This window comes from Strix aluco, chromosome 4, assembly GCF_031877795.1.
Source record: "Strix aluco isolate bStrAlu1 chromosome 4, bStrAlu1.hap1, whole genome shotgun sequence".
Lineage (NCBI taxonomy): Eukaryota > Metazoa > Chordata > Aves > Strigiformes > Strigidae > Strix > Strix aluco.
This window is the reverse complement of record NC_133934.1, coordinates 75,357,181-75,374,385: the sequence shown is the minus strand read 5'-3', so window position 1 is coordinate 75,374,385 and position 17,205 is coordinate 75,357,181. Positions and strand designations below refer to the sequence as shown.

General features: G+C 48.3%; 1 protein-coding gene across 6 annotated transcripts in view; it reads right to left on the bottom strand.

The window, feature by feature from the left end:
* The window catches only part of PCDH10 (protocadherin 10), a 38,186-nt gene extending 23,175 nt beyond the window's left edge, over positions 1–15,011 (bottom strand). For all 6 annotated transcript variants that reach the window (XR_012623195.1, XM_074823665.1, XM_074823664.1 and 3 more), the window contains exons 1-4: positions 11,349–15,011; positions 9,649–9,707; positions 8,972–9,078; positions 224–529 (exon numbers count right to left, since the gene is read on the bottom strand). Coding sequence is in view for 5 of the 6 variants with exons in the window: in XM_074823665.1 (XP_074679766.1) it covers positions 224–529; positions 8,972–9,078; positions 9,649–9,707; positions 11,349–13,970 (3,094 nt within the window). In the remaining variant the exon portion in view is untranslated. The remainder of the gene's footprint in view (positions 1–223; positions 530–8,971; positions 9,079–9,648; positions 9,708–11,348) is intronic.
* Between the last annotated feature and the right edge of the window lie 2,194 nt (positions 15,012–17,205).

Here is a 17,205-nt window from a genome sequence, read left to right as displayed (position 1 = left end):
TCGGTGTTGACAATCATGTCACACTAAAAACAATCAAAGTTTTGTCTTTTTTTGAAAGTATTGAATAATGCTTTCTTCAGCGGTGCCTGAATCCAAGAGAAACCATTTTTCCCCACTGCTCCTAAAATTGTGTCTGTATTATTCCTACTGTGAAAAGCAGAAAGAGCTAATTTTTATTCCCGCAAAGGGAACAATTTCATACAGCTTTTTGAATAGTACTTACTCAAATATGGTGGTTTGTAAGGCGCTCGTGTATTAGACAGCAGTCCGTCCAACTCCTTCCTCTCCAGAGTGTTGTGAAGGGCCTTCTCTTTGCCGAAGGTGGAGAAGGACCTTTCTGCCCCCGGCTGGGCTTCTGGTGTTTCAAACACTTCAGTGTCTGGAACGGAGTCCATGCCAGGTACGTGCAGATTGCTGCGGTAATCTGCAGCTTGGCGTCCATCAGATGGAACAAAGGAAGGCATCCAGCACCGATCTGAGTGGCCCAGTGCTTTACATTCCTCCGTGCAATTGGAGAAGAGATCCATGCCTGCAAGTATGAGAGAAAAAGAAACTACAGATATAAGCTTCAGCATCATGAACAGCTGCTCACAGATAAAAAAGATTATGCCGAGAAAAGAGAGAAGTGGAAAGAGAAATGTCATAAGAAATTCTTCTACTACTTTCATCTCCTCAACAAAAAAAAATAAAATCTGATTGTCCAGTCTTCAGAAGTCAAAGACACCATTTAATAAGCGTTAACTAAATGCCTGAATGTCACACACACAGACAAAAATAGCACAAGAAGAAGGGTATTGGTGGTTCTATCTCACACAATCACTTGCAGATCTCACTGTTTAGAACCCATTCAAGTAAGGTTCAGTTCCACTTGTAGGTTGATGTCTGTGGTTCACCAGTTGAAAACACTTGTTTAAGAGCATGAAGGAATTGTTTCCACATAAATGTATCTCTGACCAAAGAAAGTAAATGTCCTGACTGAGGAATCACAGATTTCATTTATGAAAATGAAATATTAATGAGTCCTATAAAGGAACTATCTGTGCATACATTAGTATACAGATAGAGCCTATTGATATTAAAGGCAGATCTTAAAAAGTAGGAAACCAGCTTTCAAGTGATCAGGATGCTTATTTAATCAATTGTTACATCATTCTTTCAGAGAATTTTCATTGCTACTGCAGCAGTCCTCCAAGTAATGGAACAGAATCCTATAATAAATTACTGTAATTAGTGGTACAAAGGTAGCCATAGTCCGATGTGACATGGCTGTGGATACTATTGACAAAATTCTTAATGCTTCCCCTATATAAGCAAACACTTGTCCCTGCCAACACGGAACTGTTTGCTTACAAATCCTTTAATGCTATTAAGATTTCAAATGACAAGCTATGCTTCTATTGACTACCTTCAGATCAGCTTTCCAAAAGAATATTTCCTGTCTGTGAGTCACTAAATTGTTGGATTATACTTGTTTTGAGAGGAATGGTGTATGAAATCATAGGCATAGAGTAAAATAAATACCAGCGTCTCCAAGTTGATGTTCAACATTATACAGAAAAGCAGAACAATAAAGAAGTATCTTTTTCTTGTATTTATAAAGAGAACGTAGTGTCTTAGAATAGGTGTATGTCAAAACTGAACTAAATCTGTTATAAACATTGCATTTACAAGCACTGCATTAGAATTACAAAAAATTACAGTACTTGCAAAAGAAATAGGAAAAAATTTTGAACAGCTGTAATAAGATTCATGTAACGTAGCTCATTCACCAGCCAACATTGTAAAGAACTGGATTAGCTTGATCTCCAATATGAGGATTAGTATTAAGAATTCTACCACTGTTTTGAACCATAATTTGACCTATATTAGTAGCATTTATGAGATATCTCACACTACAAAAACCAATCTCTTCAGCAAGCAAGAATCTTTCTGAGCTATCAACAAGTGTTTGAGTGCTAAAGGCAGTCACTTAGACATAAAAAAAATAATGAAGAAACAAAGCTCTTTATCTCACTTTATAATGACTTTTTAATTTTAAATTAAGTAATATACAATGCTAGGTCCAGTTTTGATTAGAACCTTGCATTGATAATCGGTATGCAGAAATCTGAAAAGAAATTAATGATCAGTGGACTGTTGAAGAATGAAAGCATGAACTGCAGATATGATTAAGGAATCAGATGAAGATCATCAGGCAAGGTGTACAAATCGTATGGTTCTAAATTCCATAGTGGTAGTATCTATCAAAGACTGAAAAGAAAGATTTCGATGCAGGCTTCCCAGAAAGAAATTAATATATAACAATGTCCATAAAATGGGGTGTGTATGTATTTTATGTATTGAAATGTCCGCACAAAAATATCTCTTATGCAAGAAAAGACATATTTTATGAATCTAACTTTTTGCCATTCAGAAGATTTAAGTGACAATTAACACAAAATGGTTACTTCAATTTTCAGATGTCCTACAAAGTTACATGTAAACAACAAATAACCCTACTTTTAATAGGAAATTATTATAGTTACATTTTGCTAACAGTGTATCAGTGACGATATTCATTCAACACTTCCTGAAAGACATCAGGAGAAAGAAAAACTTATGGATAAATATTAAATTATATTCTTTAGTCAGTGGGGAGGGAGATATTATAATAATATTGGTTTTAAGATATATATTCAAAGATAGACTCTTCTTTTCCCCTTCATGGATTATTTCCCCTGGAAAAATTACCCTCCATTTTACTATTTTGTTTTCACATCAGCTGCTAAACTGCAAAATGTCTCTACCCAAATATATTTTTTTTAGTTCCCTTTTGAATACTGCTTGTCTACTGCAGTGCATTGAATAGTATTATATAAGAGCTTATTATAAAAGAGATGTTATAGCCACTATAAATCAGGATTTTGAATAAACAAAGTAATGAATGTAGGGGATATAAAATGTAAGCTTGTATGACAAACTTTTCCCCCCTTGAAGATGAGAACTTGTAAAAAAAAAAATATATATATATACATACATATACATCTGAATTTTAATATATGCTGCTGGAACACAGAGATAGAATGTAAATGCTTGTTTAGGATGGGAACAAAATGTTCAGAGAAGCCTGGGTTGGGTATCGTTCCTACTTGAATCAGTCACAACATTTCCTAAAGAGTTCAGTGAGTGCAGAATGAAGCCCTTGGTTTTAGTATTTTGACAGAAAATAAATTCAAATTAGCAGTCTGATTTTTAAATCCTCGGATAACTATGTATATTTACACCGACTGTGATATGAATGCTGGCTATTCTTCCTCCACCCTTCCTGTGGGTCATGCTAGACAATTCTGCTTCTAATTGAAACACATTAAAAACGGGAGGGGGAAAGGCTATTTGCTGTTTTCCAAGAAGGAAGGATATATCATGGTAAATGAAGTAAGACATTCAGCACAGAACTCCTTCATACACCAAGAATCATGTTCTTGATTTATAACAAAAAGAAATGTTCAGCAGTATAACACTTCCATCTCATCTCCCTCATAAATCTGGTTATATGTATGATCCTTCAGAACTAAACTATCCATCATAATTGCAAATCCACATTAAAGAAAAATGCTTTATATTTTTCATTTAGTTATCATATTAGACCTTGCATGCAGATAAACTGAGATTTTAAAGGTGACTCTGAATTATGAATTTCAAATGTCCTTTGTGGATACAGATAGATAGTATACTGCACTGAAGTGCTGAAAAATTATAAGCATTGCACTATTCTGAATACAGTATACATATAAAAGCTCGTGGCAAAGGCCACAAGTTCACTTCTGTTTGTTCAAGTCTTATTACTAGATAGGCCAGTGGGCAATATGAGCTCTGACACAACCTTAGCTTTGCAGATTTTGAAGGAAAACAAGCCCCCGCCCCTCCCTCAAAGAAAACCAAAAAATAGGAAAGGAGTTAAATATTATGTTTGATATCTGCATCTGAATTTCCTGAACTCAGGTACTTGGTAGTGTTGCATTTCTGAAGCATATTCCCAATTTGCTTCCTTTTCATATTTCAAAAGGAGAAAATCAAAATTTCTATGTGCATGAATTCTAATTGGTTTGAAAGACAGTTTAGATCAAAGCAAAAATTAGGCCTAAAACCATTTTTAAATAAGGTATTCCTTCTTAATTTAATTAAGGGAGAAGAGCCATACACCAAGCCTTTAGAGCAATGAGTGAACACATTCATAAGTATTACTGAGTAAATGATGTAATAAAAAGCAAAAAATACAAATTAAATGTTGACAAAGTATTTTTTGTAGTATTGTTATTGAGAGGGTCTTTTTCCCAACCCGTGTCATTTTTTCATAACTTTGGCTTTTGCTTGGAATTAAATGGCATTTTCTGTCTCTTCTGTGTTAATTTTTCTTAAAAAAGCTAGTTAGATGCGAGATAGGCGTGATTGTAGGGAACCAGGCCTCCTTTTCAGAGCTCCATTACCAGAACAACTATCCATTCAGTTAGATTATCCTTGAGCAAGTTCCTCATTTCCCTGTGATTCATGTTTTGTGTTGGTAAATAAGGCTAACGATGTTAACCTCCTTTGTAGAAGACTATCTACAGAAGAATTGGACTTTATGAAACGGAATTATTATCATTCTTTCGTGCTAAGTAATTGGTGTGCTGCCTTGGATAAAACTGACTTCATCTGCATGAGGACATGAATAAAGACTCAAACTTCTTCAATATTCAGCTCTTCCAAATCTCAACTTCAAAGCCCTCTCTGGACCATTGAGATGTGAACATTATTAAGCATGCAGCCCAAGGAAAGAAGAGAAAAAAAGAAACCGCCCTCAGCCCAAGTCAAAGCACTTTTCTAAGCCATTTTCATGTTCACTCTCACTTTATCCGAGGTCGACTCTTAGCCCAAGTGATCTTCAAAACAGGATTTAGCTGTCACTCTGCATAGGCTCAGAAGGAATACTGGTTTTCTCTGTCCCTTTATCACTAAAATTCTTCTTCTGACTTCTCAAATTCTTCTCCTTATGAACACTGAAATATCATAGCTCTTCTGCAATAATGCATACTAACCCTCTTGGGGTTTACCTAATCTGTACCAAAAAGGTGTGAGGCGATATTTCACCTTGTGCCTTTGTATTAGACCCCTATCAATTCCCTTCATAAAGTCCACTAGCGGAAGCCTGATTTTATATCTCAGCCGGCCACCAGCGCATGCTGTCCAGTACTGCACAGAGGAGATTATCAAAAAAGCTGATGCATTTTGTAGTATATACATGACAGTACATTTACCTAGCTTCACATCTTGGATATTTCTTCCTGAAGTGCATCTGAGAGATCATGCCAAGTCAGTGAAAAAGGTGAAACAGAAGTAATATTGTGAGGAGCTCTGCATGTTCGGCTTGAGAAAGCTGAGTAGCTACTGAGCAACCATATGAAATAAGTTGATGGCATGAGTCCAAATCTTAGAGGACAGGTGTCTAATCATACAATTTAAACATACACACACGCAGAGTATTAATTGGCATCCAAGTCGGCAGTTTCACAAGGGAGGCCAAGAATTTAATCAACCATGGGAAATAAACTAACCTCATGCTTAGAAATTACTCCTACAGAACATGATTGAAATACAGCGTGTTAATAATAGGTAGTAGTGTTGTATTAGTTGCATTTGTTCTACAACAAATAGCAGCATTTGTCCCAACAATTTTCAGGCAAAGAAGAGCACAAGAAATGAGAAATACACTTGGGGTTTGACAAACCCCTCCACTGTTTGCCAAAAACTTCTTGGGCTTCTTCACCTTTGGAAAGTCATTTTCCAAAAAGCTCAGATTCCTACCCCAGTCAATGAAATGACTATCCATGAAAATGAGGCTCTTGAGTATCCCACTACTTGCCATTCCCTGCTAAATGCAGATGACAGTACTTCTGTGCTTCATGGATGTTAAGGTGGATGAGAATGCGGATAATTACGAGGCATTCAGGTGGTACTTTAATGGGAACAACATGAATCCCCTACATACATTCCAGCTCATTTGAAACCATGATTAAATCACTATTATGAAAACAGATTTTGTGAAAATGTGAACTAGAATCTTATTTCAAAATATAATAAAACATTTTATGATACATAGAATAGCTTACTTCAGAATTTTCCCTAAATAATTGTTAAGCATAAATCTACAAAACAGTGATAGATTTTCATCCTGCATGTTTTCCTTCCCAATTAATGATTGACTGTGACTTTTGACAGGCAGCTTGGCTAGTAATGGACTACCATAGAAAAGCTACTTGTGTGCCACAGGACTGTTCACTGGTGACAGTAACAGAAGCCATGTACAGAACAGTAAAAAGATGTTTTGGGAGCAGAACATACTGCTGAATAAAACTGGCAGGGAGTGAGTTTTATTTGTCAATTTGAATTACCTACTAAATACTTTTGGAGGCAAATACAATGCTTTTGAAAACAAATATGATGCTGCATCAAGATGTTCAGGCAACATCTTGAAAAAAACAGTCCAAACTTCTGCCATGTTATCAGCTGGTGTGTTTTCCTTCAATAATTTAGAAAGAATCGATTATAGAGTACCAGAACAACTGAAAACTTGACAAGGCATTCCCTCAGATATTTCCTCTAGCCATTCAAGATCAAACAAGACTTATGGTTCTTTTTTTTTTTTTTTTTTTTTTTTCCATAAAATTCATCACCAAAAGATAATAGCAAGAGTGAAGTTTTTATATCAAAACATCTTGTCATCGCTGAGGTCAAGGGGCACGTTCTTTGCATCATGACAGCAGGATTCAGCGCAAAACTTACAGGAAAACTATATTATACATATGTGGAAGATGAAAGCAATTTCTACAGAGATTTGTATTTAAATATCTATTTGGAACTAGCATTTCAAAAACCTGTTCATGCAAATTATTCTCAAATCACAGCACCAATATATTAAATTGGAAGTTCTGTGTATTTAGGGTTTCAGTTCAAACTGTTAATTGTGAGTAGACCAAATCTAGTTGTCAGCTCTCATTACTTTGTATATAATCACCATTGAAGACATGGAAGTTCATAAATCACATCAGATTCTTAAATGATTTGAAATTATTTTCAAAGCATAGAATGGATTTTTCCCCTAGTTTGATAAAATAGAAATGATGAAGGATTTACCCAGCTAAGGACTAATGCCAAGTTTGACAGTAGTTCCAGTGTTCGTATCTGAGACAGACTACTTTTAAAATGGAGAGAAAGAATAAAGAGCAGAGGCACAACAATAACAGCGCTGAATGCATCTAAAAGAAAATAGCTTTCAGTTGATGTGCAACTATACGATTATATTCCCACCATCAGTCAAATCCAGCCCCTTCTGCAGATGTTTATTCTTTTCTCTCCTGTTTGGTTATTATGGTTCATTATGTTGAGGGACTAAGCTGATTGAAATGTTCATTGAGATGACTGCTGCAGTAAAATGCGTAAAAGAAAAAAAAAAAAGGAATGCAGGGAGGGCAGGAGGAGAGGGAGCTTTTTATAACTCGGTAGCACTGACTGCTGCATCAGAAACAGTGCAAAAGAAAGGGTGGGGGGAGGCTAAATACATGGCTTTTTAAAACAACAATAAATCATACGCCATATATAGGCCAAAAATGAAAGAGGCTCTGTGTTCAGATGTAAACTTCTGGCAAGACCTGGTTTGTTGTCAGGTTCCCAGACACAAAATAGACACTCTGTTCACTTAGCATGAAGCCCTGCAAGAAGCAGGGAGCTCCGGAGACTCTTGGCTCTTCTCGAGTCTCATTAGGTCTGCATATTAATGACTTGCAGCAATATAAAGGGGCCCTGTAGCAGCCTCCTCTTCCCCTGGTGCCTGGGTTTCCCATCGTTAAGGGCACAGTGGCTATAGCAGCAAGAAAACAGAGGACGTTTACAGAGCACGCGGGTGAGGCAGCACTGCTATGACAGTAGTGAGTCCCTTGCCCTGGTATCTTCTAAGACGAGGGTCAGGGGAAAAAAATGCATGACTGGAGAGACTCTGGCAGTATTTTGTGTGATGCACTTGTCGGAAATCCTTACACATGATGGAGCACAGAGGAAACAAGGGGAAAGAAATCACTGTATTGAATGAAGACATACCAGACCTTTGGATACTGTGGTAGGGAAGAAAGCACAAGCAGTTGTGGCTAAAATGCCGTGTGAGGGTGAGAATGAATTCTAATGCACCAGCTCTAAACAAACGTCCCTTTCAGAAGAAAACTGACAGCATGAGAGCAAAGACAGCAAGCCGGACAGATGGGAATAACGCTGCAATCTATATCTTTTCTAGGTGATTCAAGTCATAGTCTTTTAAAGCATTTCTTTCCTTTGTCAGGACTGAAAGAAGTGTCCTTAAGAATACCTTAGCCTCATTAAGATGGAGATCACTTTTGCTATATGGTGCTTCAATTTGAATTAAAAAACAATCCTCAAAAAATGCTAAGGTATTACACATTCAGAGCACCCAATGTGTCGCCACTATCGCCAGCAAAAATCCTCACAGTCTGGCTGTCATTCAATCACTGGGTTCATTCTTTCCCTTGGGAACTCCTCCTGCACTTCACACTGCCATGCCAGCTGAAGTGCCTACTAAACAAAATTGCCTAATGCTCTGAAATTCTGCAAATCTGCCATTTAAAAAAAGATGCACTATAAAATGTACCAATAACTTTGTTTTAATGTGCAGGAAGTTTTCTTACAGCAAATGATGGAGAATAACATACCACCCCCACCACCCCCCTCCCCAGATAAATAAAATAAACTCTGCCCCGTGAATGAAAAGGGTTCAAAATTGTCTCCTTGCCCAGGTAACTGTAGTAGTAAGCTGACTTAAACCCAGCCTCCCATGCGATATGCTCACATTATTTATGCCACTCTTGTATTATATTCCTGTAAGTAACTGCTCTTTCTAGTCTCCCTACTTAAAGATCTACTATTTCCATTCTCTTATCAGACTTACCAGAGGATTGACCTCGATTAGTGGCATCATGATCACTGTCTCCTTGCTCACTGTCTCCATGACCACTGTCCTTAGAGCTTACTATGTCTGCCTCCTGGAATGCAGAACTAGACACAGAAACATCTTTACATTAGAATAAACATGAAAGAGGAGCTCATAAAACATTCTTCTGCCATCACATGGCCAAACACGGTGCTGCATTTACCCACTCCTGCCTGCTGCACTGCTTCTGCAGAGATGCTCTGGCCACCATAAACAAAACTGGCATTTTCAGACCTTGGTAGTCTAGCTGAAACGGGCAGTAAGCGTTATTACTCTGCCTGGGTTTCATGTGATTGGTATAAATAATCTGGTTGCATTTACTTAAGCTGGATAGCTAACTTTTAACTCAGAGAAACCAGTGTTTTCTGGAAGACCCTACAGAAGTATTCCTAAGTATTTAAAGCACGTTTTAGACTAATAGAAAATGAGATTTTGTTCTCTTTTCAGTTGGTTTTAAAACCAGTTCAGAAAAGCCATAATTCAAACTCAGTTGTCAATGTTTTATTTAATACATCTACATACATTCAATTTCCCATCGCTTTACTACTATTTTACATCTGCAGTAAACACATTTCTGCACCCCATTCAGACTTGCTAAAGCATGCATTAGGAAAACAAGGCTAAGGAGCTCATACCTGTTTACTCGTCGGGGTCTGTCAACTAGATAACTGAGCTCAGCACGCTGATGTTTTGTCTGGGAAAAAGAAAATATTGGGAAATATTGTAACTCTTGATATTTCTGTAACCAGCATCAGAAAATACACCAGAGCAGCTCACCATATTCAGTGTAAATGGTAATGTTTAGCTGCAAGTAGGCCTACACAATCTGTTTCTAGGATGTAAGGGGAAAAAACCCAGCTCTTATTCGCACAGATGGAAAGGCACGAGGGGTTTTTTCCTGAGTTTTTTGGGATGAGATTCCAACACTTTTTCTCACAGTGCACGCTGACGAGCATCACAAGGACTCGCACGAAAACCAACAGAACTATTTCCAGAGTTGTGCACTAGTTAGTCTGAGAAAAAAAAACTTACTGTAATCTAGTTTTTAGCCTGTTTTTAATTCCAGTGTATAAAAATAGGGGGAGATGGTACACCCTATGGAAGAAAAGACATTGAGATAGCCTCGAGTCCTTAGAAAGGCAACAGGAGACAGAGTTTTACAGACGTTTTGAGGAAAGGTCGATCTTACAAGCCAGTATTAGAAATTTTACTGCAAAACTTAACGCTTTAGGAAATACCATTCAAACCGCCTTTGCCAGACTGGCCAGTATTCAGGTTTCAGTACTCATGCTAAGAGAGGATGTGTTGTTTTCATTAGCGCGCAGGCAGAGAGGTACTGAGAGCATGTATGAGCTAACCCAGTAGGAAATGATTAACAGGGAGCATTATGGCATGGCATATGCTTTGATAGGAATTCTCTACGCACTAGATAACACAATATAGGCAACATGTTTAACAGAAGGGGACGTTAAGTCTCTGCATATAATTTCACGGAAACTCTTTCTTGACGCTTTCCTTTGCGAACTCAGCTTTGGGTTATAGAGAGCTGTTCAGATAAAGAAAAGTCAATTAATAAACCCTAATTCGCAAATTAATTAAAGTTCCTGCTAACTGTAGCGATTGTCACAGTCCCAGAGGGGGGTTCCCCCAAAGCCTTACTGGCACATGCAAAGATTACAGGAAGAAAAAAGACAAGAGTTTTACAATGTTGCTCCAGAAAACCCTGTGATTACGCCTCACGTCATTTCATTACTGTCAGCGGCAGCGAGTCGGGGAAAAGCAGTAACACCCCCCCACACCCACCGCCCCCCCCGCGATCCGCCTGCGGGTCACGGCTCAGCAGGAGCTCTGCGCCCCGATGCTGCCCGGCCGGGGCCAGCTTCGGTCACCGGCACCGGGGGGACACGGCGGGGGGGGACACGGGGGACACGGGGGACACACACACACGCGTGGCTGCACCGGTGTCTGGTCCCGAGTGAGAGGGGGCCGGCGGCTGGCCGGGGCGGGGCGGGGGGGGGGGGGCTGCCCCGCACCCGCCTCTCCCCAGCCGGCTGCTGAAGCCTCCCAAATATTCGAGGCCAAGGAGGAGAGAGGCGGCGGGCGAATGGATTAAAAGGGGAAAGGAGGAGGAAGGGGGAAGCAAGAAGTGTCTTCCCCGCCGGGAGAGGAGGGGCGGGAGCTCCGGGAGAGGACGGGAAAGCGGCGCGGGGGCTCGGGGAAAGCGGCGCGGGGCACGGCCGACCTCCGGCGGCCGCCCACGGTCCCCAACCGCCCCCCACGGTCCCAAACCACCCCCCACGCTCCCCCGTGGGGTGGGGGGGCGCCCGGGCCTTACCTCGCTGGACAAAATGCTGCCGTTGGAGATGATGTCGGGCTGCTGGTCGGCGTAGCCGGTGACGATGGCCCCGCAGGGGTTGTGCTCGGCGTCGGTGCTGCGGGAGGGGCTGCAGGGCTTGAGGAACATCAGGTCGGTCTTGGCGGACTCCGGGGTGAGGCAGACCTGGTAGCAGTAGTTCTGGTTGTGGTGGTGCGAGCCGAAGCTGCCCGACTCCTCCACCGGCCCCTGCGCCGGGTTGCTGGGCACGTTGGAGCTCTGCACCAGCATGATGTCCGACTTGCTGAGCTTCTTCTTGCGGGCCCGCGCCTGGCGGCTGCAGCAGGGGCAGCAGCAGCAGCAGCCCAGGCAGCAGTCGCTGGCCAGGCAGGTGTAGATGTTGAGCTTCTTCTCCTTCTGGCAGCGCACGGCCAGGACGATCATGGCCAGCAGGAAGATGAAGGAGACGGAGCCCAGGGCGATGATGAGGATGAGGGTGAGGTCGAGCGAGGTGTCCCCGCCGGAGCGGCTGGGGCGATGCTCGCCGGAGGAGCCGCCGCCGCCGCCGCCCCCCGCGCCCGCCCCCGCGCCCAGGCCGCCGCCGCCGCCGCCGCCGCCGCCGCCGCCGGGCCGCTCGGCCGCGCCGTCCACCAGCACCACCTGGATGGCGGCGGTGGAGGAGAGCGGCGGCTGGCCGTGGTCGCGCACCTCGACGACCAGCTCGTAGGGGCGGTGCGGGTCGCGCTTGGCCGGCACCCTGCGCGCCGTCCGCAGCTCCCCGGTGCGCCAGTCCATGCGGAAGAGGCTGGCCTCGTTGCCCCGCAGGATGCTGTAGGTGAGGCGGGCGTTCTCCCCGTCGTCGGCGTCCACCGCCGCCACCCGGCTCACCAGGTAGCCCGGCTCGGCGCCGCGGGGCAGCGCCTCCCGCGCCGGGGTGCCGTTGCGGCCGGGCAGGGGGCTGACGATGGCGGGCGCGTTGTCGTTCTGGTCCACCACGACGATGTGGACGGTGGCGTTGCCGGCCAGCGGCTGCGGCTCCTCGCCGGCGTCGCGGGCCTCCACCTGGAAGCTGAACTCCTTGAGCTGCTCGTAGTCGAAGGAGCGGAGGGCGTAGAGGAAGCCGTTCTCGGAGTTGATGGAGACGTAGGTGAAGACGGACATGCCCTGGATCTGGCTCTCCAGGATGGAGTAGGAGAGCTGGGCGTTGGCGCCCTGGTCCCGGTCGGTGGCGCTGACGGCGTAGATGTAGGCGCCGGGCACGTTGTTCTCGCTCACGTAGACCTGGTAGACGGGCTGGCTGAAGCGCGGCGCGTTGTCGTTCACGTCGCTCACCCGCACCTGGATGGACTTGCTGGTGCTCAGCGGCGGCTGCCCGCGGTCCCGGGCCACCACGGTGAGGGTGTAGGCGTCGCCGCCCGGCTGCTCGCGGTCCAGCGGCCCCTCGGTGACGATGGTGTAGTAGTTCTTGAAGGAGCTCTTGAGGCGGAAGGGCGCGTCGCCCTGCAGCAGCTCGCACGTCACCTGCCCGTTCTCCTCCGAGTCGCGGTCCGAGACGCTGAAGAGGGCCACCACGGTGCCCGGCGCCGCCGCCTCGCTCACCGCCTCCTTGACGGTGGAGAAGCTGATCTCGGGCGCGTTGTCATTGGCGTCCAGTACCCGCACCAGCACCTTGCAGTGCGCCGGCACGGCGTTGGGCCCCAGGTCCTTGGCTTGCACGTACACCTGGTACACGCTGCTCTCCTCGTAGTCCAGCTCGCCGCTCACCTCCAGCCGCCCGGTGCGCGGCGCGATGCCGAAGAGCTCCCGGGCGCGGGCCGAGATGTGGCTGCTGAAGGAGTAGATCACCTCGCCGTTCTGGCCCTCGTCGGGGTCGGTGGCGTTGAGCTGCAGCACCAGGGTGCCGGGCGGCGAGTTCTCCGGCAGCGAGACGGTGTAGACGGGCTGCTCGAAGGCGGGGACGTTGTCGTTGGAGTCCAGCACCCTGACGGTGAGCAGGGCGGTGCCGGTGCGCTGCTGGGGCTGCCCGCCGTCCACCGCGGTCAGCACGTAGCGGTGCACCGCTTGCTGCTCCCGGTCCAGCGGCTTGTCCAGCACCAGCTCGGCGAAGCGGTTGCCGTCGCCCTGCGTCTGCACGTCGAGGGAGAAGTAGCTGTTGGGGGTGATCTCGTAGGTGCGCAGCGAGTTGGTGCCCACGTCGGGGTCGAAGGCGCTCTCCAGCGGGAAGCGGGTGCCCGGCGTGGCGCTCTCCGAGATCTCCACAGTGAGGTCGGGCTCCGGGAAGGAGGGCGGGTTGTCGTTGATGTCGAGCACCTCGATCTCCACCCGGAACAGCTCGAGGGGGTTCTCCAGGAAGACCTCCAGGTGCAGCAGGCAGGAGGGGCTCTGCTTGCAGATCTGCTCCCGGTCGATCTTCTCGTTCACGTAGAGCACCCCGGTTTCCAGGTTGAGCTCCAGGTAAGGGCTGCGGGAGTTGGGCGCCGTCTGGAAGCGGCGAGCCGAAAGTTTTGTAATGTCCAAGCCCAGGTCCTCGGCGATATTCCCCACGAACGTGCCATGCTCCTGCTCTTCCTGCACCGTGTAATGGAGCTGGCAAAGGGCCCCCTCCACCATCCAGAGCAAGGCAAAGAGGAATAGCACAATCATCTCCAAACGGGGAAAGAGATCCCCCCTCCCCAACACCACCTCGTCCTCCTCTTCCAAAAGCCACCACCACCACACCACCACCTCCTCCTCCTCCGAAAACACACAGTACAGTGTGTGTGTGTGTGCCTGTGCGTGTCTATCTCTGCCTGTGTGTGTGTGTCTGTCTGTGTGTGCGCCCGTGTGTGTGTGTCCGCGCCTGCGAGCGTGTGGAGAGAGAGAGAGAGGGATCGGGGGAGGGGGAAGGAAAAGGGGGAGGGGGGGAGAGAGGTTGATTTAGGGGGTGTGGGGGGGTGCTAGATATTATTTCTTCTGATTCATGTTAGGGTTTTTTTCTCCCCCATCTCCCTCCTTTTTGTTACGAGTATTATTGTTTCACACGCTGACCAAATGAAGAAGACAGGCGTCCCCACTTCATCTGTGATCTTCGAAATAAATGGCCAACTAATAACAGGTATTAGCTGGATGTATCTAGAGATACACAGCAGCCCGCTTTTATTTATTCCGAGAGTCTTGGCACTGCACCGCGGCAGCAGCAGTGGCGGCGGAGGCAGCAGCAGCAGCAGCAAATCCCAAGGAGGAAATTTTTGTATTTCAAGATTGTCCTCGGTTTGTCTTCCTGGTGGGAGCTGGAGGGGTAGATGCTGCTGGAAGAGCCGGTGGACATGCCCTCTTTAGATGCAAGAAAAAGGCAGAAAACCGCGAAATTAAAAAAAAAAATACAGCCCGCAAAAAGATTTCGTATCAAAAAAGGCAGAGAACAGCTTTGCTGCCCAAAACTTTCATTCCCTGATTTCTCTGGGATTTCCTCTTTTTTATTTAAATATTTTAGATTTTTCTCTCTTCTATTAACAGTCTTTCATTTTCTTCGTTTATTGCTATTATTATGTTCATCATCACTCTGCTTTTTATGGATGTGCTGATCAGTTTGGTTTTTTTTCCTCTCTTGCTGCTTTTGCGTCTAGCCCCTCTCGCTCTCTGTGTCTGTCTCTGCTTGCTGCTGCTGCCGCCGCCGCCGCCGCTCGCCTCCCGTCCCGGCTCCGGTCCCGGTCTCAGCCCCGGCCCCGGCTCCTCTGATCTCTGCCGGCAGTTTCTGAGCCGGCAGCGCTCGGCTTTTCTGTTTTTGCGCAGCGCTCGGCTCCTGCCAACCAATCAGCCGATAGCAACGCCCCCGGGGGCGGCACCTCATTGGCCGCGGCGCACGTCAAGTAAGTTGCGTCACACATGGGAGAGCGGGCAGGCAGGCAGCGCAGGCAGGCAGGCAGGCAGAGCGAGCTTGGCCCGATCGAGGCTAACCCTGCAGCTCCCGCGGCGCTGCTGGGACTCCCTGCCTGACTCCCTGCCTGCCCCCCTGCCTGCCCGCGAGAGTGGCTGTTCCCCCGCCGCAGTCGCTGGGCGGGAGATCACCGCTCGTCATTAGCGCGTACACACGGGGAATCGTAACCACCCCTCTCCTTGGAGAGGGAGTTTCCACCAGCCACTAACTTTCCTACCCTAGATCGGGCGCGTTTTTCTTTTCTTAGGAAAAGCATAAACAAGGGAAAACTTGAGATTATTATTCCACACCCCCCTCCCATGGGCTGCCGTAGCTAATTAGTTTGTTTGACGGTGGAGAAAGTGCAACTTTTCCATCATAATGTCCGTACAGTGTTTCCAGCTCCAGCCCATTTAAAGTATCGTGAGCCTGCGCCAATTTCCCCCGATTTACACTTCGGAATTTCCACTAACGTAACCGGAGACCGTCGGGCACTGGAGGGGGGGGACGAGGGAAACCGGGCGTGTGCCCTGTGACCGGCTGCTGGGGGGCGGCCGGGGCAGGGCCGGTCGGCAGAGGCTCACGGCCAAGCGCAACGTGCGGTAGCGGGTGTGGGTGCGGGCTGCGCCCGGGCTTCCCGCGGCGCCGGGAGCTCGGAGGCGGCTCGGCCGCCCCGCGGGCTGGCAGCCACCGCCGAGACTCGGGCGTGCGACTGCTCCCGGATTTTAGCAACCCCGGCCGGGCATCCCTGCGCCGCGCACGGCAGCAGGAGCTCTCCCGTCCCCTTTCCCCCCCGGCAGTGAGAAGACACCTCGGTGCTGGATGGAGTCGATGCCACCAGCGGTGTCTACAGCGCGTCAAGCGCTCGACTGACGCGGTCTTGATCAGCGCGGGGGGCTGTGGAGCCCCGCCGGCACCGCGGAGGGGGCTCGGCGCCGGGGGGGGGGCTGCGAAGCGGGTGTTAACCCCCAGCTGTGTCCGCGTCCCGCCCTGGCCACGGGCTTTTTACAGCTGCTGATCCACGTCCATAACTTTACAAAATGAAGAAAGCGTAAAAAGGATTAAATGCAATTTTTTTTTATTGTTTCTAAAGAGGAACACAAAGCAGGCGTGAGCCGCTTCTGCTCCGACCCCATCCTTAATCCGTCAGTACGCACCGGCTCCCTTCCACACCTTTCAACACACCACACGCTCAGATGCGTTTCCCGCGGCGCAAACGCAGGATTTCACATTTCCACACTCGCGCGGGGACCAGCACCCCCCTTCCCCTCCGCGGGAGCCCCCGCCCTCCCCGGGGAGGGGTCCCGGCGCCACCGCCCGCGCCGGGGGCACAGCCGAGCTCACGCCGACGCAGCCAAACCGACCTCGGCGTCACGCCGGTGCCGGTGCCGTGCCGGCGGTTTGTCACAGCCACCCCCCGCGAAGCGGGTGACGGCGGCGCACCCGGCTGCGGGCGCCGCCGGCGGATCGATGCGCGCCGCACCCCCTTCCCCGGGGCACAGCCGCGCTGCCCCGCTTGGTGCCGCCGGCGGAGACGCCTCCGGAGCGGCGGGCTCGGCGTCCAGCGCGGCGGCGGCTCCGGGCCCGCGGCTGCTGCCGGCCCCCCCGCCCCGGGCGCACGCGGCCCCCGCCCCGCCCCGCCCCGCCCCGCCCCAGCGGCCGCACTCGCGGGCGGCGGGCGCCCCCTAGCGGCGGCAGCGGCGCACTGCGCCCCGGCGGCGGCACCGCCCCCCCCCCCCCCCCCCCCTCCGCGGGCAGAGCGGGGCTCTAGTACCCGCCACGGCAGTCCCGCGCTGCCGGCCCTGGGCCCCCTTCGCCTGCCTAACACACACCCCCCCGGCTTTCCCCCCCTCCGCGGGCCGAGAGCGCCGGCCGCAGCGCTCCCGGTACCGCGCTCACGTCCGCAAGGGGCTGCGCGGCTGCGGAGCGCGGTGCAGAGGCAGACGGCTCGGCCCCGCCGCAGGGAAGCGGCAGCCCGGCGTG